At 34.8% G+C, this 15,531-nt stretch overlaps 1 protein-coding gene across 1 annotated transcript; it reads left to right on the forward strand.

Moving 5' to 3' along the window:
- Positions 1-1,023: 1,023 nt before the first annotated feature.
- Positions 1,024-13,189, forward strand: LOC136799547 (protein DD3-3-like). Its single transcript, XM_067056266.1, has 14 exons — positions 1,024-1,205; positions 1,933-2,013; positions 2,822-2,900; positions 4,475-4,642; positions 5,021-5,164; positions 6,829-7,041; positions 7,908-8,073; positions 8,570-8,794; positions 9,061-9,114; positions 9,386-9,534; positions 10,456-10,668; positions 11,101-11,242; positions 11,583-11,707; positions 12,204-13,189. Exons 1-14 carry the CDS (start codon positions 1,053-1,055, stop codon positions 12,305-12,307), a joined length of 2,016 nt encoding a protein of 671 aa, XP_066912367.1. The 5' UTR covers positions 1,024-1,052; the 3' UTR covers positions 12,308-13,189.
- Positions 13,190-15,531: the final 2,342 nt, after the last annotated feature.

The following is a 15,531-nucleotide window of genomic DNA, read 5'->3' on the forward strand; positions in this document are numbered from 1 at the left end:
TTAAAAGATTACACCAATTTTAGTTACACTGAGAAGTGAAATACAACATCAAAAAATATCAAAAACGTATCTGTTTTAGGTACAACTCGGAACAACTCGGACTAACTCTTTATTGTAAATTTTTCAGTATAATAGTCAAGTACCGTGATCAAGGAATCATATAAAATTAAATTGAAGTGCTTTTTAAAAAGCTTTTTAAATTTGCTTGACAAAGGTCAATCACAAAGAAGACAAACTGCAAAAATGCGCAAGGGTGCAATTACAAAACTGCGCAGCTCGAAATTATAAAAGTGCACACGACAATTAAAAAAACCACGCAGAAATTACAAAAGTGTGCAAAAGATTACAAAACTGCGCAGAAATTATAAATTGGGGAAACACTTGATAATTTTTGTGAATTGTCTTTTTTCGTAGTTATAAAGAGAGTGTCTGATACTCAATGATTCAATTGATCGAGGAGGGGCATATTATTTTCTTTGAGTTAACTAGAAAAAGAGATCGAATGACGGGGTTTTACTCAATTTTAGATAAAACTTTGTTGTTTTTTCTTTAAATTTAACTTTTGGAATGGCAAAATTTCAAAGAAAGAATGATGGAGTCTTTTTAGACTTTTAAGGAAACTGAAAAGGACAACATTTCCTATTTTGTCAAAGACGTCCCAGCTGGCACACAACGTTGTTTCAACGTTTATTTAACGTTCACAACGTCTATATAACGTTAGATGAACGTTAAAACAACGTTATGTGCCAGCTGACGTTGTATCGAACATAACACTTGCATTTTGTATTTTAGAAATAACCAAGTCACTTTTTTTACTCTTCTTGAATTTTGTATTTCTAACTTTCCGATGCTTAGATAGATTTTTTTTTGACGGGCATTTAATTTCTAAGAGCGTTTTTTAGGATTCAATTTGAAAACTTTAATGAAAACTTCACTCGCATATCTTCTTAGACTTCAGAGCTTATTAACTTCCTCTATAAAGAGCGGATTTCATTTATTTTCACTTCTCTTTTTACATTTTAGAAATACAAATCCCAATAAGTGGTTTAAAAATGAGTATAGCGAAATTATCGGCAGCCATCTTGGCTACCATTTTGATTTCGTGTAACTGTGACATGTATTTACACAACCCACGTGGAAGCAACAACCGTCTGAATGAAGCGTCTGCTAACCGTGCTAACCCCAATCGTGCGTTCGATTCACAGGTAATGATGTTGGGTCTCTTTTCAACCTCTCTTTTAAAGTTCTTGTACTTCTTAAAGTAAAAATTATAGTAGACTTAAAGTTCTTGTATATCTCAAGTAAAAATTTTCCGACTTGAAAGCCAATTTTTATAATCCAAGGTAATACACCTTTTCAACCGTAGTCGCATTGTCAGGGTGCGTGCCACTTAATTATTTGATTATCCCACTAAACTCGATCCAATCCTTTTTAACACATTTTCCTATCGTCTATATATGTGCAAAAAAAGGACTGGGGCGGGCGGTAATTGGCGGCTACGGTCGAAAAGGTGTATTGTGTATGCTTTAGTAAATCCATTTCGAGAACACCAATAACAACATCTTCATATTGAAATTGTCGAATAATTAGTTTTATCCAGACTCGGTTCTAATAAAAAATCCTGTAACAACATAATTTTCGTATCATAGAGCGCGTTAGTTAGTCATATTTGCACTATCGAGGACGGCGGAGGTGATTTGGAAACAAATTCAGGGTGTTGAATCGCAAAATCGAGAACGATGAAAGTGCTGATTTATAAGCGTTGTCCACAGTCAATCAGGATCCAGACCAATCATAAACTAACCATATCCGTCGCTTAAAAGAAACTTGGTGTTTCCTTGCATTTTACAGAACACTACTTGTTTCTTTGTAATTCACTTTTTGATTTTTTACATATTTTACATAATGCTTATGTTTTTTTGTATTTTACAGAACAATAACCGTGGAGGTTACAACGTTGGGGACAGAACGGCGCAAAAAGCTGGAAATAACAAGAACAACCAGTACCAAATGGTAGGATTTCTCATACTTAAGTAACATCTATTTATGACTTTTAAACCGCCCAGAGCCGTAGCTAGCGGTGGCGGCGGCGCTTTGATCCCCAATAATATTTTGAGAAATGGTTATTAATTTACTGATAGGTTGCTGATTTTTTTTATTCCAATTCTGTTAATAAATCATTTTGAGTGCATTTTCTGGTGATTTGAATTTAAAAAATTTCATCCTAGTCTAAACCATGGTTGGTCCTCGTGATGTCGCTAATCCTAGCCTCCCCCGAATATCAAAATGCTTCCTAAGGCACTACCACCAGGAACGTGTGAAAAATTGGTCAAAGTCCAAGACTTTTAGCCATAGCCCGGGAGGAGGCACTTCATTAAAAAACTAAAATTACGACTTTGAAAGCCAAATTTGAGTAAATTTGGGCAAAAAATCTACCATTACGTTGCGTTTTTTGACCACCTGATAAAAAAAAGCCACTAACTGATTTGATTGCTTTCAGAAAGAGTGTGAAAACTTTTTAATGGTACCAAAAGAGCTTGACTCTCACTCAAGCTTTTTGGTCACTTTTAAAATGAACAGGCTTCCCAGCTGGCACACAATGTTGTTTAAACGTTAAATCTAACGTTATATGGACATTGTGAACGTTAGATAAACGTTGAAACAACGTTGTATGCCTGCTGGGTTTGAAAATAAATGACTGCTGGGATAAATCCTTCAAAAACTGAAGTTGTTAAACAGCATTAACATTAGCTCCTGAGCAAAAGAAACATCTAGCAACCCATTTATCAGTTTAAACAAATTTTTCTATATTTTTCTAAAGGAATATTTCACAAGTGGTCCAAATGCTGGTGACGTCACTAAGCTTTTGATTGAGTGGACCAATCAGCATAGCTGTGGAGGTGTGTATTGTTCCCGGGGGGGTACTCAGGCAAATCGAGGGTACGGTATGTGCCGCCCTTAAGGGTACCTTTTTTGGACTTCCAAAGTCCTGCTAAGGGTCGGAAAAATCAGAAAATCTAATTTCAGTCCCACTAAGGGTCGGAAAAATCGGAAAATTTAACTTTTTACCCCCTGAAAGATCGAAAATTGGTCAAAATTGGTCAAATTTGTCCCGCTAAGGGTCGTAAAATTCCCAAAATTTCCCTTTGTTTTCTCCTTTTTAGTCCCGGTAAGGGTCCAAAGTTCGAAAGTCGGGCGGCACCCCTCCCCCCCCCCGTCAGCTCGCAACCTAGTACCCCCCCCCCCCCCGGGTATTTTGACGTTTTGAAATATCATTGAAAATAGTAATACGCTAATAAATGAGGGAGGATGGAATGCTAAATCACAAATAATGATTAAAAATAATTAAGTTAATGAATAAATATGTTCATGGTTGATTTCATTGCAGGGGGAGGGATTACGTGGTAGCGTAAAGGTGCAGCTCAATCTTTTTTAAATTGGCAAGTTTTGGCTAAATCATCGAAGAAATTAACCGAGGCTGTTGTGCGCAGATTTGTAATACTTGCGCAGATTTGTAATACTTTCTGCGCAGATTTGTAATACCTGCGCAGATTTGTAATATACTTTGCGCAAATTTGTAATACTTGAACTGCGCAGAAATGTAATACTTCTCTGTGCAGATTTGTAATTTGGAGTTAATATTTTTATTGGTAACCAAATTCTATTCTGCGAACAAAATGCATTAAAAAAGACTTAGAAAATAATACCCAAATAAAGTTGTGATTATTGAGCACATCGAATAAATAATCAATAAATACATTTTCTCTAGTGCTTTTATAAGAAATTTATCTGGTAATATAAAAATTGTTTATGAGAATTGCGCGGACATAATTTTTATAAGAAGTTCAAAATCCCATGTTTGTATTTAAAGAACCAACTGCCAAAAGCCAATTTTCATTAGATTAAAATATATTGATTTGTTTCTTATAAAGTTAATGAAAAAGATGGGAAACATATGCCCTCGAAGTAAAAATATCAATTCCAAATTACAAATCTGCGCAAAGAAGTATTACATTTCTGCGCAGTTCAAGTATTACAAATTTGCGCAAAGTTCATTACAAATCTGCGCAATTATTACAAATCTGCGCACAACAGAGGCTTTTCATGTTTGTTAAGTTACGTAACTTTTGCCGTTATGGGAAAGGGAAAGTTCGATTTGCGTAAAGGCTCGACTTTTCACATTTGAACGTTTGCTTCCATAACAGCGGGAATCGTGTAACTAATCTTACGATCTGATAACTTGTACAATTCGAAAATTGCACTCTTGATTTTTTTCACTCAGGAATTCAGGAATTTTGCGAGCCTTAGCAGGATTTTGAAAATCCAAAAAGGCGACCTTAAGGTCAGCTAGGCCCCTTGCCTACAAACCTAGGACAATTCCCGACATTATGTAATCAAACGTTCGAATGTGAAGAGGCGAGCATTTACGTTATTTACATTCTATAATAAAGTTTGAATACGTTTTTTCCACAAGGGGATAACAAGGATGACGCAACCAAGACAAATTGCGACATCGTTTTACAATATATGGATGTGAATCCAACCAAACCCAAAGATTTGGCGTACAATGCACAAGTTTCTGAAGGAGGAGTCCGAGATGGAGTTCAAACTAACCAACAGAATTATAACGCAAATGCTGGAGGTAAGCTTGTTTTGTTTTGATAATTGTAATGCTGTTGATGCAACAAGTGTAATTTGGGTGAACAATAGACCCTTACTTTCTTAATGATTTTTGACCATTTTAGGGCAAAATATGGTTAAATTTCCAAAATTTTACACCCTTAGAGTGCACTTTTTCTCATCTTTGATAATTTCGACCCTTACAGTGCATTTTGGGAAGGTTAGTAAAGAGACCCTTACGTACAGTAGGTCGTTTACCTTGAGTGCCCGGAACCCGTGAACATTTATATTAAGGGAGGAAGGGAATTTTTGTAGCACAAAATTAGTTCACAAGTAGTTCACTCTCAAAGCAAAAGAGCTAAGGAATAATTATTAAAAGGGAAAATTTATTATTTTTCAGAGAAAAACAAGAACGGCCAAAGAAGATTCACAGAAGCGGAAAGCACAGCGTATGCACGTCGAAGAAACTCTGTCAACCCGAATCTTGTGTACCAAGAACCATTCGAATGGTACGACAAATGCCAGAAGAGACCGAGAAACAAAGGTGAGCTAAAGGAGAACTTATTAATTTTCACATTCGCTGTTTTTCTCGAGGGGTAAATTACTCGAAAAAATCTCGTACACTTCTTAGAAAAATCACAAAAAAATCACAAAAAAAATCAAAAATCACAAAAAAATCACAAAAAAATCAAAAAATCACAAAAAAATCAAAAAATCACAAAAAAATCAAAAAATCACAAAAAAATCAAAACATCAAAAAAAAACAACAAAAAAAAAAAAAAAAAAAAAAAAGCAAAAAAAATCACAAAAAAAATCAAAAAAGCACAAAAAACCAAAAAATCAAAAAATCAAAAAAAAACAAAAAAAAAAAAACACAAAAAAAATCACAGAAAAAAAATCAAAAAATCAAAAGCAAAAAAATCACAAAAAAAAAAAAATCAAAAAAATCACAAAAAAAAAATCACAGAAAAATCAAAAAATCAAAAAAATCACAGAAAATCAAAAATCACAAAAAAAAAAAAAAAAAATCACAAAAAATCAAAAAAAAAGAAATCACAAAAAAAACAAAAAAAAAAAATCAAAAAATAAAAAAAAAAAAAATCACAAAAAACAAAAAATCAAAAAAAACAAAAATCAAAAAAAAATCACAAAAAAAAAAATCAAAAATCACAAAAAAAAAATTCACAAACAAAAAAAAAATCAAAAAATCAAAAAAAATCACAAAAAAAAAAATCAAAAAATCACAAAAAAAAAATCAAAAATCCAAAAAAAAAAAATCACAAAAAAATCACAAAAAAATCACAAAAAATCAAAAAATCACAAAAAAATCAAAAAAAAATCAAAAAATCACAAAAAAATCAAAAAAAAAAAAAAACAAAAAAAATCACAGAAAAATCAAAAATCCAAAAAAATCACAAAAAAATCACAAAAAATCAAAAAATCACAAAAAAATCACAAAAAAATCAAAAAATCACAGAAAAAATCAAAAAATCACAAAAAAATCAAAAATCAAAAATCATTTCGTACGCTTTGTTCGAAGTGATTTACCCCTCGGTTTTTCTTTAAATTAGAATCTTATAACAATTTGAAAAACTTTTGATTAAAAAATTATACATTCCAAACCTCAAAGGAAGCTCGAACCTTTAAAGTCCCCCATCCTTAAATATTAGACTGATTTAGAATTAAAGTGGGCATAAAGTTGGCTGTCTAAAGTCGATGCATTGGCCTCTTTTGACGTCAAAATATTGAATTCTTTCAATCTTTTCCAACAAAGATTTTAACTGCCAACTTTGTGCCGACTGCCCGTTCTAACAATAAAAAAAAGGCAGCGCAGAAATTCGACCGTCTACACTAGCTAAGCTCCACCTCGAAGCCCCCTTTCCTTACATCTTAACCCTAAAATTATACCCCGAGCTACAAGGCCTTTTACAGCTTTTGTCATTAAGTTATCAAATATCACCCCAATGGAAAGAGATCTTCATCTTCATGTTACCATCTACCATCTCTGGCAAGTTCTATTCAGAGATTGTAGCTTTCCTTTTTTATCTTTACATTCAAAAACAGTGTTAACAATCACTGAGACAGGGGTGTGATCAATAAGAATTTTGGATAATATTGAAAGTCGCCGTCAAAAAGAAATTCTCAAATTCTAATCCACTCAAAAATCGAATCAGAGACTGTCAACTATACTTCTTTCCTTATTCACAGGTCTTTTCACTGCCGACCAAAACGTACAACAAGACCGTGCGACCCATACGCGACAAAATCCAGGAGGTACTCGACGAGGATACGAATGTCCTGAAGAAAGAGACTATTGGCCTTATTGGCATCCAACTGGTTGGAAAGATATTGCTATTTTGACAAAAAGAGTTGATAAATGCGATTTCTTCAAGAAGGAAAGTTTTAACGTTAAGCCTAAAGGTAGGAATGACACTAGTTTGGTGCACAACATTCGGGGAGTACAGACCTAAACGACCGAGGGAGGCTTACTACAGGAATTTGAAGAAGAAGTACAGGGGACTTAGGAACCAATTTATTTTTAATGTCAGGATTTTGATTCCGAAGCTTAAAAATTTGAAATCTTTGATATTATTTCCAAAACTCACCCTGAAAAGTTCAATCAAAAGTCAAACATGTAAGATAAAATTTTCTAAATCGTAGGAGCTTGCAATCCTGGTTTGAACTTGAAAAAAGGACCTCGTAAGACCTTGACAAGTGGTTCAACCCCTCACCCTGCACTAAAATTTGTAGCTGTAAGATTGATAAAATGGATATAAATTTTATCAACTTTGATAAAAGGGGACAAAGTAAAAATCCATGAGACAAAATTTCATGGACACCTTGTCAATCCATAGTACCAAGTTTATGTATGTGTGTTTTTCAGCGACGGAGACGGTAAGGTACTAATTTGACTAGATCATGACCAACTGAGGACAAAAGTAAATAAGCACTTATACCGTCCTCGATACCGTCCTTGATTTTGCGGGTCAGAAGTGTGAGTTTTTCCAAATCGCCTAAGTCATTTTACCGTCCTCAAAAGCGCAAATACATAAACTCGTTAGCGTAATAACGCTGTGACCATTTTATGACAAACGGTAAATGACCCTTGTGATTCAATTTTATGTCACAAAAATTTAATAGTGAAAAAATATTAATGAGGAATTCATCAATCTTCACTTTAATAAATTAGCAAGGAAATTGCTAAGTAGATATGGTTTTAGAGCCTATCTTTTCTCATACAAGAATCAGTCACGTGACAATCTTAATTTCTATTTATTTCTTTATAGGTGAATGTGTTGAGAAATATCCTAACTCAAAAAATCACCGCCATTACTCGGGTGCCGATACACCCGCAAATTGTACCGCCCTTGGCGGTGAATGGGTGGATTTTCACAATTATCTTGAGATTGGCCCACAAACCACTGAAGCAGCATGTAACGCTGCAGGACCAAAGTAAGGACAATACGATATAAGTTTCCTTAACTTCCTATGTAATGCAGTGAACCTCGGTTTATTTCATCAGAAAACAAAAGAATTCATGATCAGTACAAAATCCACTGTACCAAAAATTGCTGCCATCATTAAGCCAATATTCGATCAAGTTGTCTTTAACCTGTTAACCATTAACCTGTTAAATTCGAAAAAGAGCGACCGTAGTCTAGTGGTAGAGCATCCGGCTATAGTGTGCAAGGTTGTGGGTTCAATCCTCAGCGGGGTCATACCAAAGATTTCCAAAATGGTACTTGATGCCTCTCTGCTTGGTGCTCAGCAATTAAGGGAAGGATCTAGGGTAAGTGGAGCTATTCAGGGAGAAAGAGTGGCGCCCTTTCCTACCTTCGGGTAGATAGCTATCGAAAGAGGGGCCTTCGGGTCGCCTCCGATTGCGGTTGCAGACTTACTTACAAATTTCCTAAACGTCATATTTCAAAATTTTTCTGAATCTTTTTAGACATGAATGGGCTATTCCTTACCGTCACCTCGCTTATAACCGAAAGCAGAAAGCATGCTTGGTCAAACTCACCGAGCCTGAATGTTTGAAGGCGCCCTGGTCTCGTCAAAATCATCTTGGGAATGGACGAGACACTAACGCAGAAGCGAACAGATATGAATGGACCCTTCCTCACTTTCCACATTTAAATGCTAACGAAAGAAGAGCATTCGTGTTCAGAATCAGGTAATTGAAAGAATGTAAAACAGCCGTTTTTACTTACCCAAAATCTTGGAATTTTCAACGTCGTCGAAAAAGTATTTCCTTGTGTTTTCATTACTAGCCTTAAAAAAAATGACGTCAGATTGACGCCGTTGAGACAACATTTGACATTGGCTGAACAACCAGGCCAGATCGTCAACATTCGCAAGATTATTTAGAGAAGAGCGTGACGGTCGCCTTATGAATAATCTGTTATGAGATTTAACATCTTCATTTCTTTTCACTTTCAGATACAACATTTCAACCGACGACTATGACCCTTATAATACCAATTCAAGTTCAAAGTAAGTCGAATCTATCAGCATATGACTATCTCTATTTTACAATCGCTATTTTTAGGCACCGGAGACTGTGAGGTTCTAATTTGACTACATCCTGACTGACTGAGGACGACAGTAAATCAGCACTTTTACTGTCCTCGACTTTGCAGGTCAGAACTACAGGTTATTTCAAAGCGCTTCAGTCACTTTACCGTCCTCAAAAGTGCAAATACATAAACTCGCTATTACATGGATCAGTGGTAAATAATGAATTTCAACTTTCACTTATTTGCAGTGGTGGTGAGGGAGTATCACCAGTCACCAACAATCCATTGGTTGATGTTGGTTCTCATAGTCCATTACAATTGGCCATCAATACTGCACAATTTGGAAGAACCTTCCAAGATAGATCACACCTTAGTTTCTTCACACCTAGACCTAAAGGTTTGCTGCAATCTTTTTAGACAAAATCGAACCCAGTTCCTTCGTTCGCTTTTTCATGATTGTGATAAAGCGCTCATTTATACCATTAAAGTCAAAAAGTGGCCCTGGGTACGATGTTGAAACGTAGACGTTTGACAATAATTACTTCTCTTTTTCAATACGAGTTTTTTTTTCTTCTTGCTTAAAGGGCCATAAAAGTACTGACGAACTTTGTAAACAAACTGTATGCAGCAGGATAAAAGTAAAAACAAATATGGCTGGTATTGATTGTATCAGTTGTTTTACAACTTTGTTTTTGACACGTGATTTTAATTGTTCTCTTTGATGACAGTTGGTTCGTGCGATGTTTACGTTTTACTACTTTTATGTTCTTTTAATTGGAAGTGTGGGGTTACTTTATATTTTGTATCTTAACAAAAGTTACCTCGACAGCCTTAAATAACTTTTTTATACCACCCCATTGTTTGTTCCAGTCATGTTAGGTTTTCGTGTATGGGTCTGATGTGACCAGTCAGATAAGGGGTAGTACAGGAAAACCATCCCCTTTTTCTGAACACCCCTAAAAACACCCGCTGGGACCCAAGCCCCACTGGAAAATTTGGCAAAAAAATCGTCCCCGATGGGAAAATGCCCCAGAATTCTAGACCCCAAAAGTAAATTTCTCAACTTTGATTTCATCCCCATTCAAAATTCAATGTTTAAAAATGGCACTTCAAAACAATCTCCACTGGATTTTTTAACCTTAGAACAATAGAATTCCTATCACCATTGGAATTTCAATAGAAATTTGTATCCCCACTGAGGAAAAGAGTTCCACCGGGGCTGTGAGACAGGGATGTCTATAAGCCTACTATAAATAGTGTTAAAGGAGAGAGTATTCAAATGCAATTCCATTCTTTTTCATCCACATTTACTGCATAGGAATCAAAGGTGTTATTCATAATCTCAACGTCCGTGGTAAACGTGGTAACATTGTCCAAACTTTCCCAGCCGTTGAATACGATTTTATGCCAACTGTTTCCAATATTTCCCAACCTAATTATGTACACATCCAATGGACTGGCTCCAACTCTCATAACAATGGAAACCCAGGTGGTGATGGACAAACTGGAGACGCTGGACAAGGAACAGGGGGTAAGATCTTCTGATTCTCAAATTTGCAACAAAGGATTTTTAATTAATCGTGTATTTTGCAGACTGCTCCTGGAATACTATGTTTGCTTTTAAACTTATCACAGTTGAGTCTTCCTAATTTGAGCAAAGAGAACAAAAGCTTGTTTCAGTTAAGTTATGGAAAATAATAGCCACTGGTAGAAATTTAGGGTTATAAATCTAGATCTAAAGATATAACAAAGATGCCATTAAGCTCACTACTTTGTGTATATGTCTAAGGTGTTGGAATTTGGCTAATGTTTTTCTGCACTGTAAGAGTCCAATTAGGAGATTCTAAATTTTTGTTAGGTTTGAGATCGACAACCCCCTCTCCAGAATCAAGAACAAATTTAAAAGCAATATAACTTCTTTGAATAACGTGACAAATGTTCAAAAAATTATTTTATTTCACAGGAACTGACCGAAATAACATTCTTGGCTTAACCAAGAAAAATGATAATTTCCCGCAATTAATGGAAGATGAAAATAACATTTGCCATCACATGGAAGTTGTCTGGCAACGAACCAATGGATTGGCTAATGACAAAATGAAGTGGTAAGCTCTAAAGTTATTTCATTGTTCGTAAATAATACGTAATAGGCGTTTGCTTGACGTTAAAATAACGCTATGTGGCGTTAAAAGAATCAAAAGAAAATCGCAGTGATATTTTTGGTAAATTTGCGGTGAAAATCTGCTAAAGAAATTTTATGTATTTAGAAAACATTCGGAAAAACCAGCTGTTTTAACCTGCTGGAAAAAACAAAATTTCTGATCCTCAGATCTTCATCTATACAAATCGGTAGCTAACTGTTTCCATCACAGAAAAATGAACTATACTGTACACTAAATGACCGAAAACAAATAGTTGTTTACAAGTATGTTTTGATTCTTTTAGGCGTGACATTTGTGTGAAACTTGGAAGTTCAGGCTACTACGATTGCAAGACAGGCTGCACCAATTCATTGGATAGGAAAGCCAAAATGGACAATCTCTTGAATAATGCACCTGCTTCATTTTCTGGTAAATTTAGTTTTGCTTATGAAAGCTAGTAAATTTCAGCTATATTCTTTATGAAATTATTTTAGTTTTTTTTTAATTTAGTTTTGCTTATGAAAGCTAGTAAATTTCAGCTATATTCTTTATGAAATTATTTCTTATACGAAACAGAACTCCTGTGGTGGTGACAGTGATATTCACTGCTTAATTTATCACAATTGCTATACCAACTAAACAATCATATATTTCCAAGACAAGTTGAAAAGTTACATCACTTAGTTTTTTATCCCAGCAACCTTCACATTATATATATATCATAAAGAATCATCTTTAAGGTCTGATAGGTTTATTAAATAGATAGTCTACACAATAGAAATAGCCTGGAGCTTTTAGGCCTTGCTCTAAAAGGAGTTTTACGCTCGAAACGGAGGAAGATATTTTTAAGTTGTTTTCAATGCATACAACCATTTCCATTTCATTGGGGCCTGATAGGAAACTTTATCATTTTCTTTCTTTTCAGGCATGCTTGTACGTTTCAAGAAGAAAGGAACCTTCTACTTCTTGTGCACACGAAACAACAACTTCACCAACCGATCACAAAAAGGTCAAATCAACATCCAATAAAGAACACTGAAGGTTGACACAAATTTAACTGAACTTCATCGTGGCCCCTAAAGATTTTTATAGTTTTATTCAATAATTTAGAAGAACAATCTTGAAGATTGAGTGTTCATTTCATTATAGGGGAAAAAAGAACCACTTTTTCTATATTGAGCACTCCTCGGAAATGCCACTACTCTCGGGTACTTGAAATTACTATCTGAAATTACCAGTTTGACTTGGATATGCTCTAGTCTAAAACTAAGTCGCTATCTAAGAAATAAACTCCAAGGTGTTGGAAAATCCTTGATTGGAATTGCCGTCGAAGCGAGTTCAACGTCGAGGCCGGTTGACAGTATTAATATTCACTTTGAGACTTTACCACTTCCAGTTAATTTCTAGCCGCAATAGAGTTTTTCCTTTATGCAACAGGAATGTCTCCTCGACTCGAACAATTTTTCTCGACACTTCCTACTTAACTCGAGATAAATTTATGTTCCCTTTGTGTGAGTTAGAGCTATAGAGAATCAACTGTATTAGCCTTAACGGTTGTAAAAACTATTTTTTCCGTATTTTTCTATCTAATCTGCGTAACATCATATAGGTTTGACTGGAAAAGTTCCAAACAAAACTAATAGCAGGATTTTGCAAACCCTAACCTTAGAAAGAGTGAATCAAGATAAGAATCACAGCATTGAAATTTCACATCAATGGCTGCTTTTCTCCATTTTCTTTAACGATATCAAAAGTTATATTGGGAAATTTTTAAGAACATTTTAGCCTAAAAATCACAAAAGATTTCATTTCATTTGGGTAAGGGTACCCGAAAGTAGGCATTTAAGTAAATCTTCTTGTTATTTAATTTTTTTTTTCTACGATTATAGTCAGTTTTTACAAGAATCTTTTGATAAAGAAAAGTTATTGTCTTTGATTGGGCATTCCTTTTTACACATAAGTGAATAATTTAAACTTTGGAAAAATAGCAAAAAAGAATAAAAAACTTCTAAAAGATCGCATAAAAGTCTGATTGAAACAAAACAAAATTTTTGATAGAACATCACAGACTTTGCTAAAGTCTCATTAGAAATACCAAATTTTTGGACCTAATTGGACTTTTTTTCTATTTGAAATATGATGTACTTCAACCGAAAAATACATAATATCCCGATTAAAAGTTTTGAATTATGTATTTTTTTATAAGCATATAAAAAAATCTAAAGCTTGCTCGGAGATGCTTAAATTGCGATTTAAACGAGTTAAGCTCGCTCGGTTTGATAAGATATTAATACAATTTTTTTTATTTGATTCTCTTGTTTAAAAATTTAAGAACTGTTGGAGCCTTATCTAAATTTTTGAGAGGCAAAAATTGAGATTTTTCTTTTTATCGTTATTCTTGACTTGAATTGTGATCCTTACCGGGACTTTTAATGTCCAAAAGGAGACACCCTTGTGTCACAGACCCGGATGAAACCCCGCCCAACTTGGAAATTGGGCCAGAATTTTATCCCCGGTGGAAAATATACCCTAAAAGTTCAGCCTCACTGGGACATTGACTTTCATTTCATCGATGTAGAAAACTGCATTCCAAAACCCCATTGGATACTAAAAGCTTGGAAAAATAAAATTTTAATCCTCATTGGGATTTCGATAGTAATTTTTCCCCACTGTGAGGATTGGATATACTGCGTCTGTGAGATAGGGGTGTTTTAAGGGCGTAAAAACCTACACTATATTCGCCTTGATTAAAGCATCCTCTAATTGAAAGAGCAATCATACATACATATATCTTTTATGGATAAAACAGTTCCTTTTGAATGCCACTCATAAGCTGTTGGCGACAGGGGTTTAGTATAATACTTCTTTTAAATCAATAACATAAGAGTATCTATACTAAAGCAAGTTTTTTGCAGCATTTCAAATGCAATCAAAAGATGGTATTAAGCGAACATTCATAAGAATTCGAAAGCAGTGGGATGACTGTGTAAATCTCATTAAAACTCTCATCATAATGTCCATGATCTTTTGCGATCAATGCATGTAGGTGTCATTTTGTTGAACTTAATTCATCCATTTACTTTTGGTAAAGGATGTTTTATTTGAAACCCCCAGCATTTCATATTATAGAATTTCATATTATGATGGAGTTATGAAAGTTTCTACCTTTTTCAATCTAATTGATACACCCACTTACTGAAACGCTAACTTCATACCAAGGATACTGAATACTCTAAATACCCGAACGGCTTCGAGCATGGTTGAAATATATGGACGATATTGTTTGAATTAAGAAAGAAACGTTAAATCCAGAGTGAATTTCAATTTCGCTAAAACGTGCTTTCTTCATTGGGTGGCTGTGAGTAGAGCGCCCCTTTTGCCGACTTTTTTCTTTTCCGTTCTGGGATTTATCTCAGTTCACAATGGTAGAAGCCGAGCAACAACACCAAGGGCCTCGATTTTATTGAAAGCAGAAAGCTTTGCAATAAAAATTCACCTCCCTCCCACCCTGCAGAAAAGGTTGTAGGCGACCTACTGTACGTAGTGGGGACAAATTTTCTGCAAAAACTTATTTCGAGTGGTTAGCCAAAATAAATTTCATGCCAAACCCTAGATATACTAGACTCAATCCTCAGCCACTCAAACCTCAGCCAGTTTTTCAGTAATTAAGGTTCGCGTGACGATTGCGATTATGGTGAAGTACTAACTTCATTTCATTGCATATTTCGATTTTGGATTGTTCAGTGGCTTGTATGCCATTTTCCCAGCCTTATTGGAACAATTTTAAACTTTAAATCCTGAAATCGTCGTAGGTCTTAAGTTAGAGCTCTACATTCCACTAGAAACTTAAAACTATTAAACAAAACTTAATATTTTGTCCATGATATCCCCGCTCCTTCCAATGTTCTGTTCAGTTCGTATAGATAGCCGAGCCGGCTGGCCGCTGTGAACCCTGTGAAAACAATCAAAAGACTGCCTTAAAGTTTTAGATTACTGGGCGTTCCACGTAAGATATTATCTATCTATATAGAGAAAAAACTTCAACCTTTCCCAAGCAAGAAAGCCTTACTTAAGTTTTTTGCGGTATTTAGAATAACAGTTCAAATCAATCTTTTTCTTTGTTTTTTTCTTGGAACATTTTCTGGCAATAAATTTTCTAGCATTCATGTGAAAACTACGTGGATCATTGCATGTTCAGATGGAAATTAAGTGGCTTCATATCCTCCGCTTAAATTTCTGTCGACAGTCGTCAC

The sequence above is a fragment of the Clytia hemisphaerica genome, unplaced genomic scaffold (genome assembly GCF_902728285.1).
Source record: "Clytia hemisphaerica strain Z4C2 unplaced genomic scaffold, Clytia hemisphaerica genome assembly, whole genome shotgun sequence".
In the NCBI taxonomy this organism is placed as follows: Eukaryota; Metazoa; Cnidaria; class Hydrozoa; order Leptothecata; family Clytiidae; genus Clytia; species Clytia hemisphaerica.